Genomic DNA, 15219 nt, shown 5'->3' on the forward strand with positions numbered 1-15219 from the left:
CAGCGCACACGGCCGGCTCATGTTCAGTTTTTCGTCCACCAGTACCCCCAAGTCCTTCTCCTCAGAGCTGCTCTCGATCCATTCTCCACCCAGCTTGGGTGGAGATGCTCCAGGATGTTTCAAACTGTTAAAAATCCTGAGTGCTTCAGCAGAGTAGACATTTATTTTCAGTATTTTGCAAAGCCAGAATGGACCAACTAACACCCAAAAATGTCATCAAGTACTTGAAGGTCAGTGAACCTGCCAATAGTTGCTTACTAAGTGCTGAATTTTCACTGAGACGTGTCTGACAGATGCCATAAAAAGACCAAGACTTAAGAGGTGCCCTGCGGTGACCAGCTTCCATCTGACAGGGCACAGAGAGAGCCTGTACTGCCTCTGTCCTGAAGCCAGGCTTGGCTCGCTGATTTAAGGCCAGCATTTTGTTGTCAGCACCCCTTGAGTCAAGAGTAACCTTAGAAAAATGCTAGAGAATACTTTTTGTGTAGGATATGGGGTTGTGGGTGTGCACGAAAAACCATGAGCCCTGCGGTGACCAGCTTCCATCTGACAGGGCACAGAGAGAGCCTGTACTGCCTCTGTCCTGAAGCCAGGCTTGGCTCGCTGATTTAAGGCCAGCATTTTGTTGTCAGCACCCCTTGAGTCAAGAGTAACCTTAGAAAAATGCTAGAGAATACTTTTTGTGTAGGATATGGGGTTGTGGGTGTGCACGAAAAACCATGAAGCTTTTGTTTAAGCCTCCTGTTCAAAAGCAGACCCTGTAGCCCACATGGGTAATGCAATTACACAGATGGAAAACGGCTACAAGATTATTCTTCATCCAGCTGTGATTTGCACAGCCATGTGGCCTCATATTTTTTGCTTGTCCTCAACCATGTCTTTTCATCTTGTCTACCTTCTCCATGACCTTCCCATCTTTGCTTCTATAGCACTGTCTCACTTAAGGCTTTCCCACACTATTAGAGATAATGGGAGACTTGTCTCAACCTTTTCTCACTGAAGATGACAAGATATGACACTAAGCTTTGCTCAGATAGGAAAAGAGTGGAAACACCTCCCCCCCTCCCCCAAAAAATCTGTCTACATTGAATTTTGAAGGAGAGGACTGCATGCCTGTACCTCTGTAATGCCAACTACAGAGACTTCAATGGCTTCAGCAAGAACATACAGAAGTTTGACCTGGCTGGGTTTAAAAAAAAAGAAGAACGCAGCCAAACAAAACCACCGTTTCCAGGTGTTGGTGCCCTGCGATGCCCAGGGCAGCAGCGTGATGCTGAGATGAGCAGCAGTAGGTGGGTGAGCCCCGCCGGCACGGGGAAGGTGTGCCGCTGCTCTGCCGCTCCATTCCTCTGCTGAGAAGAAATGGTTTCCTCACCCAACATCAGCCAGTGGGAGTGTCCTCTCTCCCCACGACTGGAGCCAAGAGAACTTCAGATCCATTTATCTCACAGGATATGAAATCTCAATCTCACTAATTCACCAAATGAGTTGCACGTAAGAGCTGTTTCAGTAAACGCCCACGTATTCTAGCAAGATTTTATGTGCTATTTTCACACACAGGTTAAGGTGTCCCTTGCTCACAGTACTTATCTCTTGAAGAAATCTAAGACAACAGCCTTAAGCGTCTGCACTAAATAAACCAACTTCCACAATCAAGTATCACCCCTCTTCCACCCCCATGCAGCTCACGTTAATACCTTACTAAAAACACAACGTTTACCAGAGCTTCTGACTGGCTTGTTCACAGCTAAATTCACTGTGCCATGTCTGCTAAGCAGAGGGATGTCTCTAATGCAGAAGTGCTGCACACAGCTAAAGAACTGGGAACACCAAGCTGGAATTGCTGGCCTGGGAGAAGGTGGCAGGAACCTTCACCAGGTGCAGACGGTGAAGCACGAGTGCCGCCTACAGAACATCTCTGCTAGACCCGCGCAGGCAACGCAGGAAACGTCTCGGGTGAAGCTCTGACAAAAGGGTTACCTGTTCGACTTGTCTTTTTGCTGAATACGTCATTTTTTTTCTGGCTTTATTATCCTAATTATTAACCATTTTTAACTGGCATATATAAAAAGCAACAGTACCCTCTTTAGCAGAGACAATTCTTTGCTGAAAAGTCAAGTGGCAAACCCCAATTTTGGGTCAGTTTTCATCTGTTAGGAGTCTCCACATTGGAAAGGCGGGATCTGGGGCATCCACTGCTCCAGCTGACTTGCCCAAACAAGGAGCAAGGATGTCAGAGCCATGGGGAAGAGAAGGGAGCGTGTATTGGCAGCTGAGCACTTCCCAGTCGAACTGGGGACAGCAAACCTCATGGGCTCCTCACCAGAAGGTGAGACACCAGCACAGGCTAACAACAACACAGCTACATTTACAAGTTACTGAAATTTTGCAGTTAACCAAACTGGGCCATTTTAGATGTCTACTGAGAAGTGGAAGGTACCTACTGAAAGCAAACCGCAGAAGTTTGATACTTCCAATGCAGGCCATCATTCCTAGGTGCTAACATTTGGACTTAGGAGCCTTAGCTTTCAGCGGGCTGTTTGTAGACACTCTGACCTGTGTTCCCCAGCCTGGACAGCCAACCACTGGAGATCACAGGAGCAGGTGAAGTCTCAGACCTTACTTATTGATTTTTACTGTAAATACCACCAAGTTTTCTTATATGTGCAAGCTCACTCACACACACACACATGTCCACGTAAGTAAAAGGCTAACACTTCCCATCTTTTCCCCAATGAAAACTGGGCCAGTGTCCAATGGTACAGGTTCGTTTAGTTTTTTGGACATCCTATAGTTGTTCAAGCAACCCCCAAATTATCAGTTCTCAAACGGAATCCAACAGACAGGGGTTTCAGAGTACTCTACAGAAGATGACAACTAAATGCAAAAACTCAGACAAGACAGTGCTAGCCTTTCCATGGAGAGATCCAAACGGTCAAGCCAAGTGCACAGGAATGAAGGCAGCAACGAGGATTTCAGAAAAGGAGGCTGCCCAATCTCTAGCCAAGCGTGCTTTTTTGCCAGTAAGAACGTTTTTTCCTATTCAGAAGAAACACCTACTCTTTGCAGCAGCACCTCAAGTACAGTACTGCAAGGTACAGCTGAAATCAGAAATATTCCTGCCTGAAAGACCCGAATTGGCCCAGCCTAGCCGTGGAACAGCATTACGCTAGGAAGACCCCTCCTGAGGTCCCGGCTCTGCCAGACTCTGCCTCCACCCTGGGTAACAAGTGGTTCTCTGAACAAACACAAGAGAACGCTGCCCCAAACACAAGGATTGGGAACTACAGCTGGTTCGAGGGGGGACCCACAAAGGCTCTGTTGGAGACTAACTGTACCTTCCCTCTGAGCCATACAGTGGGTTAAAAGACAGGCAGACTCCCTCAGAAATGGCATTTTGACCTGTCCAATTGAGCTCCCCACACCAAAAGCAAGGAGGAAGATTTTGCTACTGAAATCCATGCAAGATAAGCAACATCCATCAAGAGTACATGCATCTGTATTAACCAAAAACCACCATAAAAAGTGGATTACACTAAACAGCATTTATAAATGACCAATATTAAAGCAACAGCTACTAAAAAAAAACCCCAAAACCCAGCCTTGGCTTTACCCTGCTAGATTTCTTTACTAAGATGAACACCCTTAGTCAAATCAGTCCAACAGCAGCCAAAGCACCTTCACGCTCAAGTTATTTTCAGACTACGCTGGGAATTGTAAGCTAAACCTATGACAGATAAAACTCAGTTGCAGATGACAATTAAAAAGACATTTCACATGCACTATAGAGAGCATAAAATTAAGTGGCAGACCATAACAGAGCACTTAAAGGAAAGCTAAAATTTGTTACAGCAAACACACTATTAATACTTAGTGACATCTGCTTTGTTAAAAGGCTTAAACATCTCTGACAGTAGGCAACCTCGTAGCCTGAATTAGCCAGTACTAACAGAACACATATTCAATTACAACAAAATTATTGTTAATTCTAGTAAATATATTTTTCTATGTTTAATATAATTCATTTTTTCTAGATTAGCATAAAATTAATATAGTCTATAGGTACAACAGAAGGAAAAATACCTACACTTGATGAAAATAGTAAATATTAATCCAACCAGAGGATCAAGCCAAAGGAATTATTTCAGAAATGGATAGCCAGTTGATTTTGCAATCCACCAGTAAGTAGTAGCAATGTACTTTGTATTATTATTAGAAACAAAACCATAACTAACAACAAGTTGTTTCAAAACTGCAGACTGAAAGGTTAAAGCTAACCATAATTTTTGCATATTGTTATAGCACCAAACTTCAAAATGCATAAAAAACGCAGGAGGCTAAATGAAAATATTAGTCTCACCCACATAAAATAGTTGAGCATTTACATCTGACACATTAATATCCTGGGATCTTAAAAGCAGTGCTTTCAAGAAGGAATAAATACACTATTTTGTTCCGTAGGATAAATTGTTTTAATAGCAGACAATGAAGTATTTGGGGTGGAAAAGGGAGGGCTATTTATCTGATCTAACAGATTGGTCAGTTCCTGCTTTTTAATGCAACATTGCCCCCACCTGGACAAATGAATTTTGGTTTACAGGTTGGCATTTAGTACCGTAAAACTTCATAAAACACAATGTAAATTCCAAAAAAGGGTTTGGAAAATAGTCCCAGCAAACTGTTGTCATCTTTTGTGGTAAACTTTTTTCAAGCTCATCTAAGTGTTTTAGTTGACTTATTAAAAGTCTTCCCAATATTGTCCTGAAATAAATGATAGCCACTCAGCACTCATAAAAAGTCCTATTATATTATACACGTACTCATTCCCGCAAAAAAGAGAATGGTGCATTTTCTACAAATAATACTGTATAATATTAAGATAAACGTGTTGCTACAGTTTCAATGTGATACCTATACTGCATATCCATACTGTATGCATATGCAAAAGCTAAATGCACACAGCTCATACAGAAAAAGACAAATCTTCTGCCTGCAGAAAACTATACTTAATGCTTTTAGATCAAAGAAGTAAAACTAGCAAAGTAACTTCTGTTTTACCTAACAGAAGGCTTAGCCTTCATGAATAACCATGAAAACTGAACCTGACCAGCTCCTGCAATAAGCAACCTTCTTTTGCAATATTCTTCACACACCTCGGAACGACCAGCGACTCCAGGAAGCCTGAAAACCATCCTCTGTCTCTTCTGAGTAATTAAAAAATAAAAGGCCCTGAACACTTAGCATCTTGCCTCAATGTTTCATCCAGAACAACCTTTCACAACTACCTGTACTTGCAGTCAAGAAAAACTCCCTGTGATGTACAAAGCTTCTGAAACAAAAAGAGGAGGAACACTTGAGGTTAAACAGGGTCTTCTGACAGCACCTGAAGTTATGATAATAAAAAATTTGTCAAGAGGTACATAGAGTGCCAAATGGAAGGAAACAAACGCGAGCTGAACACAACTGGAGTGGAATGCACACTGTACACGTAGAGGCAGTGCTCCCGGGAGGCTGCTGTTCCTTGCTCTGGCAAGAGCATGTTACCGAGATCAACACACCCCACAATCATCATCTCCTTCCCGAGAGCACTTGCTTCAGTGCCCCCTGGTGTCAATATTATTCTGATGCCCTAAAGCTGCATTAGGATATTAAGGAATAAAAACGGAAGCAAAAATATTAAATTATTAAATATTACATTTAATTTAAAGTTAAATTATTCTGCTTTTTTGCAACACTGGACTGCTTTCCCTATTGCCAACTCTGCTATTTGACTAAGCAAATAACAATACCTGCTAATACAGCCAAGACATTGAACATGGATGCGTTATGCTAAGATTGTACTTTCATGACAGGACGTGTTCGATTGTGTGACACTAACAAAACTGCCCTAGTGCTTAAATTCTGTCTCCTGAATGAAAAAAAAACCTGTTTACAGGTAAAACTCGCTTTCCTGCCATCACCAGCAGGTCTGGAAACAGCAGTGAGCTTCTGCAGTAGGAAATGTCTTGCTTCACCAAGGATTCCGTACTCAACGCTTTCACGGGAATCAGCAAGCTGAAATATGAGAGTGTTAAAAGAAAGAGTCAATTAAAATGAAAGAGATCATCTGATGATCCAACCTGCTTCTGTTCAAACTTCTCAGATTAGTGTTATTTTATTAATAATAGATAGTCCCACTGTGAATACGAGGTTAATGGTTTCTCTCTCTGAGGTGTGCCGCACTTCACAAGCACTTGATGCCTCTATTTATGCTTTCGCTCAAGCCCTCAATATAGTACACTCCGGCCCTGACGCCAGGGACTAGAACCCCCGTTAACCGCCCGCGGGGCACCATCCCTGGACCCAGGGGTGGGCGTACCGAGGCGCCTGTCTTCCTGGGGGCGTGCAGAGCAGAGACAGCGCAGCCCCAGAGCTCCGCTGGCGAGGGCACTCCGAGCGGGAACCTGCCCGCGCGAGGGGAGAGGAGACAGATGCCATAAAAAGACCAAGACCTGCAACTCGTGACACCTGCAGAAAGCCATCTCAGGTAATAGCCGTATCTATCTCAGTGACACCTGGGGTCAGGTTTATTTTCTCACATTTCTATTATTTAAGCGTGAGCCTCATCACAAAGAATCAATCTTTATTTTAAGATCATAGAAGCATTTTCCATTTGTCAAACGTTGCAGGAGCCCTGCTGATCAATCGCAATAAAACAATCAGCTCCCGACGTGCCTTCAGCACGCGGCAATGCCAAGAATCCACAGGCTGCACGAACCGCTAGGCAGCAAATTGCATGCGATAAACTATCATTTTCCTGAATACCTTCTCAAAATCAAAATACACTTTGAGTTCAGCACCTCCGATGGCTCCTACACCAAACCACCGAACCAGAAAGGTGAGAAGAGGCGTTTGCTTTGCCCCAGGCTCCCTCTGCTGCAGCCCATCTAGTTGGATGGCCAGGATTCTCCTTCCCCAACAGCCACTGTGTGGCTCCGCGCTGCTGCACGGGCAGGGCAGGGGAAAAAGGGAGGACCCAAGGGGTTTTGCTTCCTTCACTTTTAAGAAAGCAGATGCTTTCCATTCTCAGAAGGCAGATGCTGATTTATTGAGAGCAATGCTTTTTGCAGCAACACGCTGGCTTTGAACTTTCAGGGATGCTGTATTCCAGGGTCAGGTCATTAACTTCCAGCTAAAGTCAAGAGATAGGTTTCAGGAGGGCTGAAACCCGAGGTTTCAGCCGTCTCACAAGAGGGTTCTAACCACTGAACCAATCTTTTTCCCCAGCGCAAACAAAAGCAAAATAGCTGCAAAAAGAGAGATCATGAGACATATGCCTGGGAAGAATGAGCCATGAAGGGGATGCCACTGGATGGACAGGAGCCCCAGGAGCTCATTTACTCTTAATTTTTGCATAGCTGGGAGTCAGATAGCTGCTCCTTGAATTTGTTTGGGGATTTTTCCTTCTTGAGTAGCAACTTCTAATTTTCATTCTACTCCCCACCAAGCTTTCAAAGACCTTTGGTTACCCCAGGTGGATTGCGGGGGCTGGGAAACCCCTGGCTCCGAAACCCCTGGAAAACGTTTGGTTACTTTCTGGCTTTGATGGAGGCCTCTTGTGTACAGGGCAGGAGACTGCAAACCACAACAAGCACTTTTGCTTATGATGCCACTTTCCACATTACAAAACGTAGTTACAGCCTCCCTACAGAAGCAGCAGGCATCTTGGCACACAATGGATAGTGCAATACCTTGGGATAATGGGATAACCTCAGTCTTGGGCTCAGTTTCTATCCATGCTGTCACAGGTTTATGATGACAGGAGAAAAAAAATCAGCATTTGTACATTAGCCTGGGCCGTACATCACCACTGCAAGCCGTGATTTGTAACATTCTGGGTAGAAGAATTTATTTAAAGGTGATGCCAAGCGAAAGGGTAGAATGCCTAGAACTGCGATTCACCAGCGTGGTCAGCCTGCCCATTTATCTGCATGACATTTTTGACCACGGAGACAACAGACACTTTTTTGGGTTAGACCGTATCGATCATATATTTAAATGTTCACCACACAGAGTTACAGTACATGAATTATTTATATGAAACACTGACTTGCTGTTATTGCAATATTTACTTTTAATATCAGTATGAGTTAAGTTCACATATCTACTGAATACCTAAAGTTCTCTAAAAATACCGATTTATTTCTATGTCAATCATAATGCTTTGTGTTAGCTATTTTGTTTTTAATACTTAATAGACTGAAAACAACAGCCCTGCTTAGCAATGCAGTCCATATTAACAAGGAGTGGCAGAAATCTGGCTGAGAGAATTGGGCTTGTTCAGCCTGGAGAAGAGAAGGCTCTGGGGAGACCTTACAGCCCCTTCCAGTGCCTGAAGGGGCTACAAGGAAGCTGGGGGGGACTTTTTCCAAGGGCCTGTAGTGACAGGACAAGGGGGAACGGGTTTAAATTGAAAGTGGGGAGGTTTAGATTGGATATCAGGAAGAAGTTCTTCTCAGAGAGGGTGGGGAGGCACTGGGACAGGTTGCCCAGAGATGTTGTGGATGCCCCATCCCTGGAAGTGTCCAAGGCCAGGCTGGATGAGGCTTGGAGCAACCTGGTCTAGTGGAAGGTGTCCCTGCCCATGGCAGGGGGGCTGGAACTGGATGGTCCCTTCCAACCCAAACGATTCTATGATTCTCTTTACAGTGCTTGCCTTGCACTGAGATCTTTGGCACAGAAACTGTACCTATAAAGTGTGGATTACGATGCAATATCAGAGATGTAATTCCCTACCAGTTTCTTACAGAAGCAATAAACCCATTTGATGCAGATTAATTTTCAAGAATGAACATCATAAAACCAGGCTGTTCTAAACCTGCCACAGTTTTTAAAAAATTCAGAATAACAATCTTAAAAAAAATTAAAAATGCAATAGCACAAGTATTTTTGCTTATGATATCCTGTTGACACCACCTAATCCTTGTAAATGGTTTTCTTAAAAGAGCAAACAAACATGCACTCGAGTGCTTCAAAAAAGCAAAGCATTAGTCTTCCAAATGTATTTTTCTAACATTCAGGTGCTTTGTTGACTTATTTACTAACACTTACCACACTGCTTTGTACATAAAAAACCTGAGCAGCACACTTCTGCAAAATTCTTGAAGGTTAGTCATATCTGCTAAATAATGTTACGAAAAAGACATGAAATTCTACAGAATAATTTAATAAAAATCATACCAAGTATCCATTCTTCCGATTCTATTTCATAGAATTATAGGAATTGCTAAATTAGATTTATACCAAAATGCTGTCAGAAGCAGAAATAACCCTTAAAACACTGTATTTTATGACCCAAAGCAAAGCCGTTTTTCCCTATGTTCAGAGCTTCCTAAGATTATCCAACAGAGGGCTCCCAGTAGCTATTAACAAGCTTAATTGAGAGCCAAATACCCAACTCTAACATACACATCAGCATACCGTCACTTTAACAGCCTGTTCTGTATGCGCACACGCACGCACCTATACCCAATTTAGAGATTTGTAAAATCACCCAGGTAGGGCCTGGTCATAATCCGTATGCTGCTGAAGTACGCCAGCTCAAGAGCTTTTCCAAAACACTATTTTCAACTGTGGAAAATGAGTGTATTTTAAAACTATCTTTACACAAAATGAAATTACATTTTGTTATAATTTCTCTACTGCCACGTGAGCAAAATGCAAAGAAAATCATGTGGAGCAAAGTTTGGCTGCTCCGTGAGCATCAGGCAGTGGGAGAGGCCAGGGCAGAGACCGAAGCCCCGGCGGGTGCTCGTGCACACGGAGCACGTACTTGCTAAAGCCAATCTACACCTGACAAACTTCAGCTCATCAAGACAAAGATGCAACTGGACCCTTTCAGCAAGAGGATATTTCAAACTGGGTTAAACCTTGTTCCCTTTGTTGAGATGGTTACAAAGTGGGGTTGCAGAATGGTAGTTTTGAAGTGCTGAAGTAATCAGTGTGCTTGGTAGCTTACGCTTTTCAGACATTCAGGCATCCAAGGCTAACAAAATGCAAACATTTTTCAAAACATTCTGCCAATACAACAGGAATTCTGAGTTTGCGAAGAGTCTTGATACATGTTGTTGGGATCTAGGGAGGACTTCAGCCATCCACTAAACTGTCCTCAGAGGCTGGAAGTAGAAGGGTCCTATATATTCTTTGCCCTGAGGTCTCCCAGTAACACTATTCCTCTCACCATTTAAAGGCCGTAATTTTAAATACAGGACACCATAATGCATTGTGGCATATCTTCTCTCAGCAACATACACTGAGACGTCCTGTAGGATACACGCTTTCTTGAAAATGTAATCGATTGTCACAGCCAATACAGTATCATAATGGTGTGTCCTGCCTGATGAAAAAACCTCACAGCACAGTATCTGCTCATACACAGTGTGACTGTAAGTCAAAGCTATTGTCCCACAATAAATTAACGTTATTGTGTGCTGGATTTAATAAGCTATACACCACAGATGAAGATAACAGATAAACTATTGAACAAGAAGCTTTTAAAAAAGTTCTTACACCATTAAAAAGAAATTCCCTCTCTGTAGTTCAGTATGTGTCCAGAACATTAGCCAACAAGGCGTACTTTTTTCACTTCTGAGGCTCGATTTGTTCTCCATAATAGCTTTTGAGGTTATCCATGACGATACTAATTTGCTTTCCTCCACAACTTTACATTCAGCTGTGAAAATACGTACCTGCGCGATTTTTGCTACGTGCTACAAAAGCAATCCAATAATCTCTTCTGAACGTCGGTGATTAAGTCTTCCAAAAGTAATTCTGCACTTTTATAAACACAGGCTTTTTGACCGAAGCCTTAGGAGGTGAAGTACAAACGCGATGTTCTGCTAGGTTACACACCACACAGTGAGGTTTGTCTTCCGATTCCTAGCCAGGTATTTGGTGCCTTCATTCACCCTGCTTTTATCTGCAGTCATGCTGCAAAGCACGTGGATATGTAATGCAAGTAGAGAAAAATACATGGTATTTGCAGTCGTATTATGGCAATGCTGACCTCTAAGCTAAATCTTTTTAGAAATTTTTGGCACAACAGAGAACTAGAAGGAGCCTGCCCTACCCTGAACTGAGATGAGTTCGATCGTCTCACACATTCAGAACTCTAACGTTCAGGCCGGGGCGTCTGGGTGCCCTTCGATCATCTCACACATTCAGAAGTCTAATGTTCAGGCCGGGGCGTCTGGGTGCCCCTCAGCATTTGGAAGATCTAATCCCTACTGCAGTTTGATGCAATTCTGTAGAAGCAACCAACACTCTTGACTCTCCACCCCATCATCAGAGTTGAGGCTCAAGAGCAAACTCAGACGCCAACTTTGTAACTGCCCTTGTACTTAGAATAAGGTATTTCTTAAACTAAGTTCTAAGTGCCTTTGGCACAGAAGTGTTTGAAAACAATCTCTCTTCTCCCTTTCAACTGGAGATGCAGGTATACAGGAGCTTTGGAAAGAACCCGAGTAGTCTGGCATGCAACATTATATTCTATTTTAAAGATTTGGGCTTTCATCATTATGCAGACATCGTTTCACTAATTAAGTCCAAGAGTACATACAATGCATGTAGGAAACAGCAACAGCATAACAAAAGTAACAAATAGACTCTAATCCTTTACTCACCACAAGTCTCCATCTTCAACAGTCTTATCATTTGGGGCTCCAGCGTGGCCGTAGTGTAGAACAGCCGAGTTCTCCCCACTGACAGGTGAAAAGAAAATTCAGCATGGTTAATGGAGGAAGGAGCATTAACATACACAGCGTGAGAAGGAACACTCTAGACGTGTGGCATTATAAACATCAGTGTAATCATGTATTAAACACAAAATTTTGCAGTTTGTGAGAAGTGCCCTAGGTCCTGCCCCGGCGTGGGCCGTAAGAGCACACACTGCAGCTCACTCAGCAGAAATGGGTACAGAATGGGTGTATTGCTACTCTGGCGGCAAGACATGACCTTTCTGCAGAAGGAACTCGGCACAGTTCATGTAAATGCTTCCCACGTCCATGACAGTGCTAAGGAAGCAATTATGCAAGAGAAATTTTTCAACCTTTACCCATTTATTTCCTACTGATTTTTTTTTTTTTTAATTACTAAGTGCTACATTTCCCTACGTGAGGTTAAATATTCTGAGGCATCAAACCCAACCTCCCACTGGAGTCACACCTGACGTGTTTGAAACGCTCTAGGAGCCACTGGGACTGGAAAAATTCAGGTGTCCAAGTAAACAGTTCCAGTTCACCTCTGGCATGGCTATGCGTGACACCTGCTGGAGCGGATACCTTGCGTGTTGCTCTGGCAGCACTCAGAGCATACAGTGTCAGCAGCAATAACAGGCGTGAGAACCATGACACTATTCTTCCTTCTTATTAAAAATCACATTGCAAAGCTTTTTATTCCCAAAAATATTTCAGATGAAACTGCTGATTCACAGGAATAAAACATCTCTAGAGAAGGATGGACTCTTGTTCTGCACTTCTGAAGCTCCACAATCCATTTGGTGACCTATATTTGCCCTTGGCACCCTCTCTTGCCTATTGATATTCCCCCAGGTCTATCAAGCATCAGTTAAAAGACTGGTAAAGATCTCAAGCTTTAATCATTTTTCTTTTACTGTTCTCCTCAGCTAGATGCTTGCTCTCTTTTTCTCTTCAAAAAGCCTGAAGAATCATATCATATCCAAAAATACACGTGTTGGGACAGGGTTACTGCAACATCTCTCTGACCCCTCCAGCTGACTTGCCAATCTGTATCTCACCTTTCAACAAAACCATATTGGTCATCCTGCTCAAATTTGAATCTTTCAAGTTGTGGTGGTGAAACACCTTCACATTTTAGGTGAAAGGAGTCTGAGGCTCAATTTCAACAAATCTTTTGTTGTATCTGGAGTAAATGTGCCATCTGACATTTGCCTCATATTAGAATTCTGGTATGTGCAACCAGTAAACATGCAGTATATCCAGAAAGTTACCTTCAAGATACATTAATTACTTGTGATCAATTGTGTATTAAATACATCATTGGTCATTCAGATACGATGACTCCATAAGCAAAGACTGTGAATGAGAAAGTAAATGCTGCCTTAAGTTTCTGAAGGCTCTCATTCTGAAGGCCTGGATCATGTTAATATTTTGAAAGCAGTAAGTTTTTATTGTGAAGTATTTTTAGCATCTAAGAATCACTATGAATAAGGCAGTGAAGGACAATGTTTCAGCATCATGGGAATGATTTTCTGATCCATTTGGTATGTCTTAAAATTATACACGCTCCAAAGGGAAAAACTGAAGCTGTGACAGCAAGAGTTTAAAAAACCCTCAGAATTAAGGTTGCAAAAATTTGTTTTGTGAGGCTGGTCCAATGGCTTAAGCACAGTTTTACAACTGGCTCCTAGCTGGCTAATTTTCACTTCCTGGAAGCCTGACTTGGGAACCGACGCTGGGGTGCAGATAACTACAAACGGCCCATAAAGCTTGCACACACAATGAAGCCAGATGTAAGCTTCCTTCTGAGATGTCCTGGGCCCTGGTGGAACAGATCCTTCTGGCCACAATTCCAGTTTTCCATGCCAGGACACTTTTGAACTTAGTTTGCTCTGCCTGAAAAAAAAAAAAAAAAGATCCCTAACAGGGCAATGGGCTGCAATCAAAAGAAAAGGGCCTTCTGTGCCAGGTGACGGGTACAGTGGGAACCGTGTTTCCATGTTTCCAGCCTTGGCCATCTGTGGTCCCCTGTGGGTGACAGCAGCAGACACAGCTCCTACCTCTGCAACGGACTATCAGCCTGACGAGAGAACGCAGCCACCATCTCCTGCCTGAAGAACTGTTTCCCAGGTGGAGGGCTACGATTTTGGGGGGGCGGCACTTGGAAGCAATTGGAAGGAACTTGGTGCTCTGCATGACACTTTGAATGCACATGTTTGGTGTTTTAAGGAAAAACACGAAAATAATTAAAAACCCAACACCTGGCATCACACACATGCTCCCACACACATGCTCCACAGCAGTTTGTCAGGATTTCAGCTGCTGCAGATATCCTTATCTCCCTCTAAAAATGGGGATAAACCAGGAGAAGCAAATAGCACATGTATAAATATATGATCAAACTTTAAAAGATGATCATGAAGCTTAAGGGCATGACTCCATGCCATGTCCTTGCAGACAACTTGTTGACTGATCATCATATGCTGGCACTCTCGGTGTCACAGACCATACCAGCTGCAAAAACAAGTCATATATACAGGCATGAGCGCTGCACAAGCGCTTTCAACAACAGACGTTGCAAATGCAAGGATGAGGAATTCCTTTTGCACGTTTTAATGTGAAGGTGTTAGCTTACAAAATACTTCTGTAAGGGTACCCGCTGTTACGGAAGATGCACGAAGAAATGTGGTTTGCGGCACCGTCAGCGAAGCGTTCAGCAGCACACAATCCTGGGTATTGGGGACTCCTTACCCGTCATGGGCATCTTGGCTCCGTCGCGTCAACGGGACTGTACCACAGAGAGCACAGCTGGTGCTGAAGCCCAGACAGACACACCATATGCATTTCAGGCTTTCTGGCTGTTTGCAGTGACTGGGGTGAGGAGGTCTGCTCACTTGGGACTGGCTCTGGGCTGGCCCCTGGGCTCAACGCCCATCAGCAACTGTGGCACAGCACACCTGCTCCTGAAAGCTCTCCCACCTGTTTTTCACCCAAAAGAAATCCAGCATGTGCGTTCAGGCTGGTACCTGGCTCTGAGCAAAGCCACGCTGCTGGGGAGGAGTGGGAGATCTTGCTTCAGAACTGCAATACCGACCCAAATTAAAACACTGATGCGGACACACCTCCAGCCTATTCTTCCCAAGAGCTGCAAGTCTGATCTTCCTCACAGGAGGCGTCTTTACCACCATCCCGGGATGAGGGCAGGAAAGATGTGTGAGGAGCAATGCTACAGAAGTGATGCGTACCCACAAGGTAAATGCTCCAGCTAGCCAGCAATTGTTCATAACGATTCCGTTTGACTTTCAGGGTGGCCTCAAAACAATTTAAACAAAGCCCCCAGCCACCGGCAAAGCAAATGAACCTTCCTGCAGCGGCTATTTGTTTCCCTCCCAAGGAGCACCAGCTGAAAGGTCTGGCATTAGAGAGCCAAAGTCGGGGCTTAACCTGGTGCTCAGCACCCCTGAAAACCACCCACGCAGGAATG

The 15219-nt window shown here is 43.6% G+C and overlaps 1 protein-coding gene across 1 annotated transcript in view; it reads right to left on the minus strand.

Moving 5' to 3' along the window:
• The window catches only part of PEPD (peptidase D), a gene marked incomplete at its 5' end in the record, with an annotated part of 68460 nt that overhangs the window by 50009 nt on the left and 3232 nt on the right, over positions 1 to 15219 (minus strand). The window contains one exon of the mRNA XM_010146559.1: positions 11661 to 11738. Within this exon, the coding sequence (XP_010144861.1) occupies positions 11661 to 11738 (78 nt within the window). The remainder of the gene's footprint in view (positions 1 to 11660; positions 11739 to 15219) is intronic.

The sequence above is a fragment of the Eurypyga helias genome, unplaced genomic scaffold (genome assembly GCF_000690775.1).
Source record: "Eurypyga helias isolate BGI_N326 unplaced genomic scaffold, ASM69077v1 scaffold41262, whole genome shotgun sequence".
In the NCBI taxonomy this organism is placed as follows: Eukaryota; Metazoa; Chordata; class Aves; order Eurypygiformes; family Eurypygidae; genus Eurypyga; species Eurypyga helias.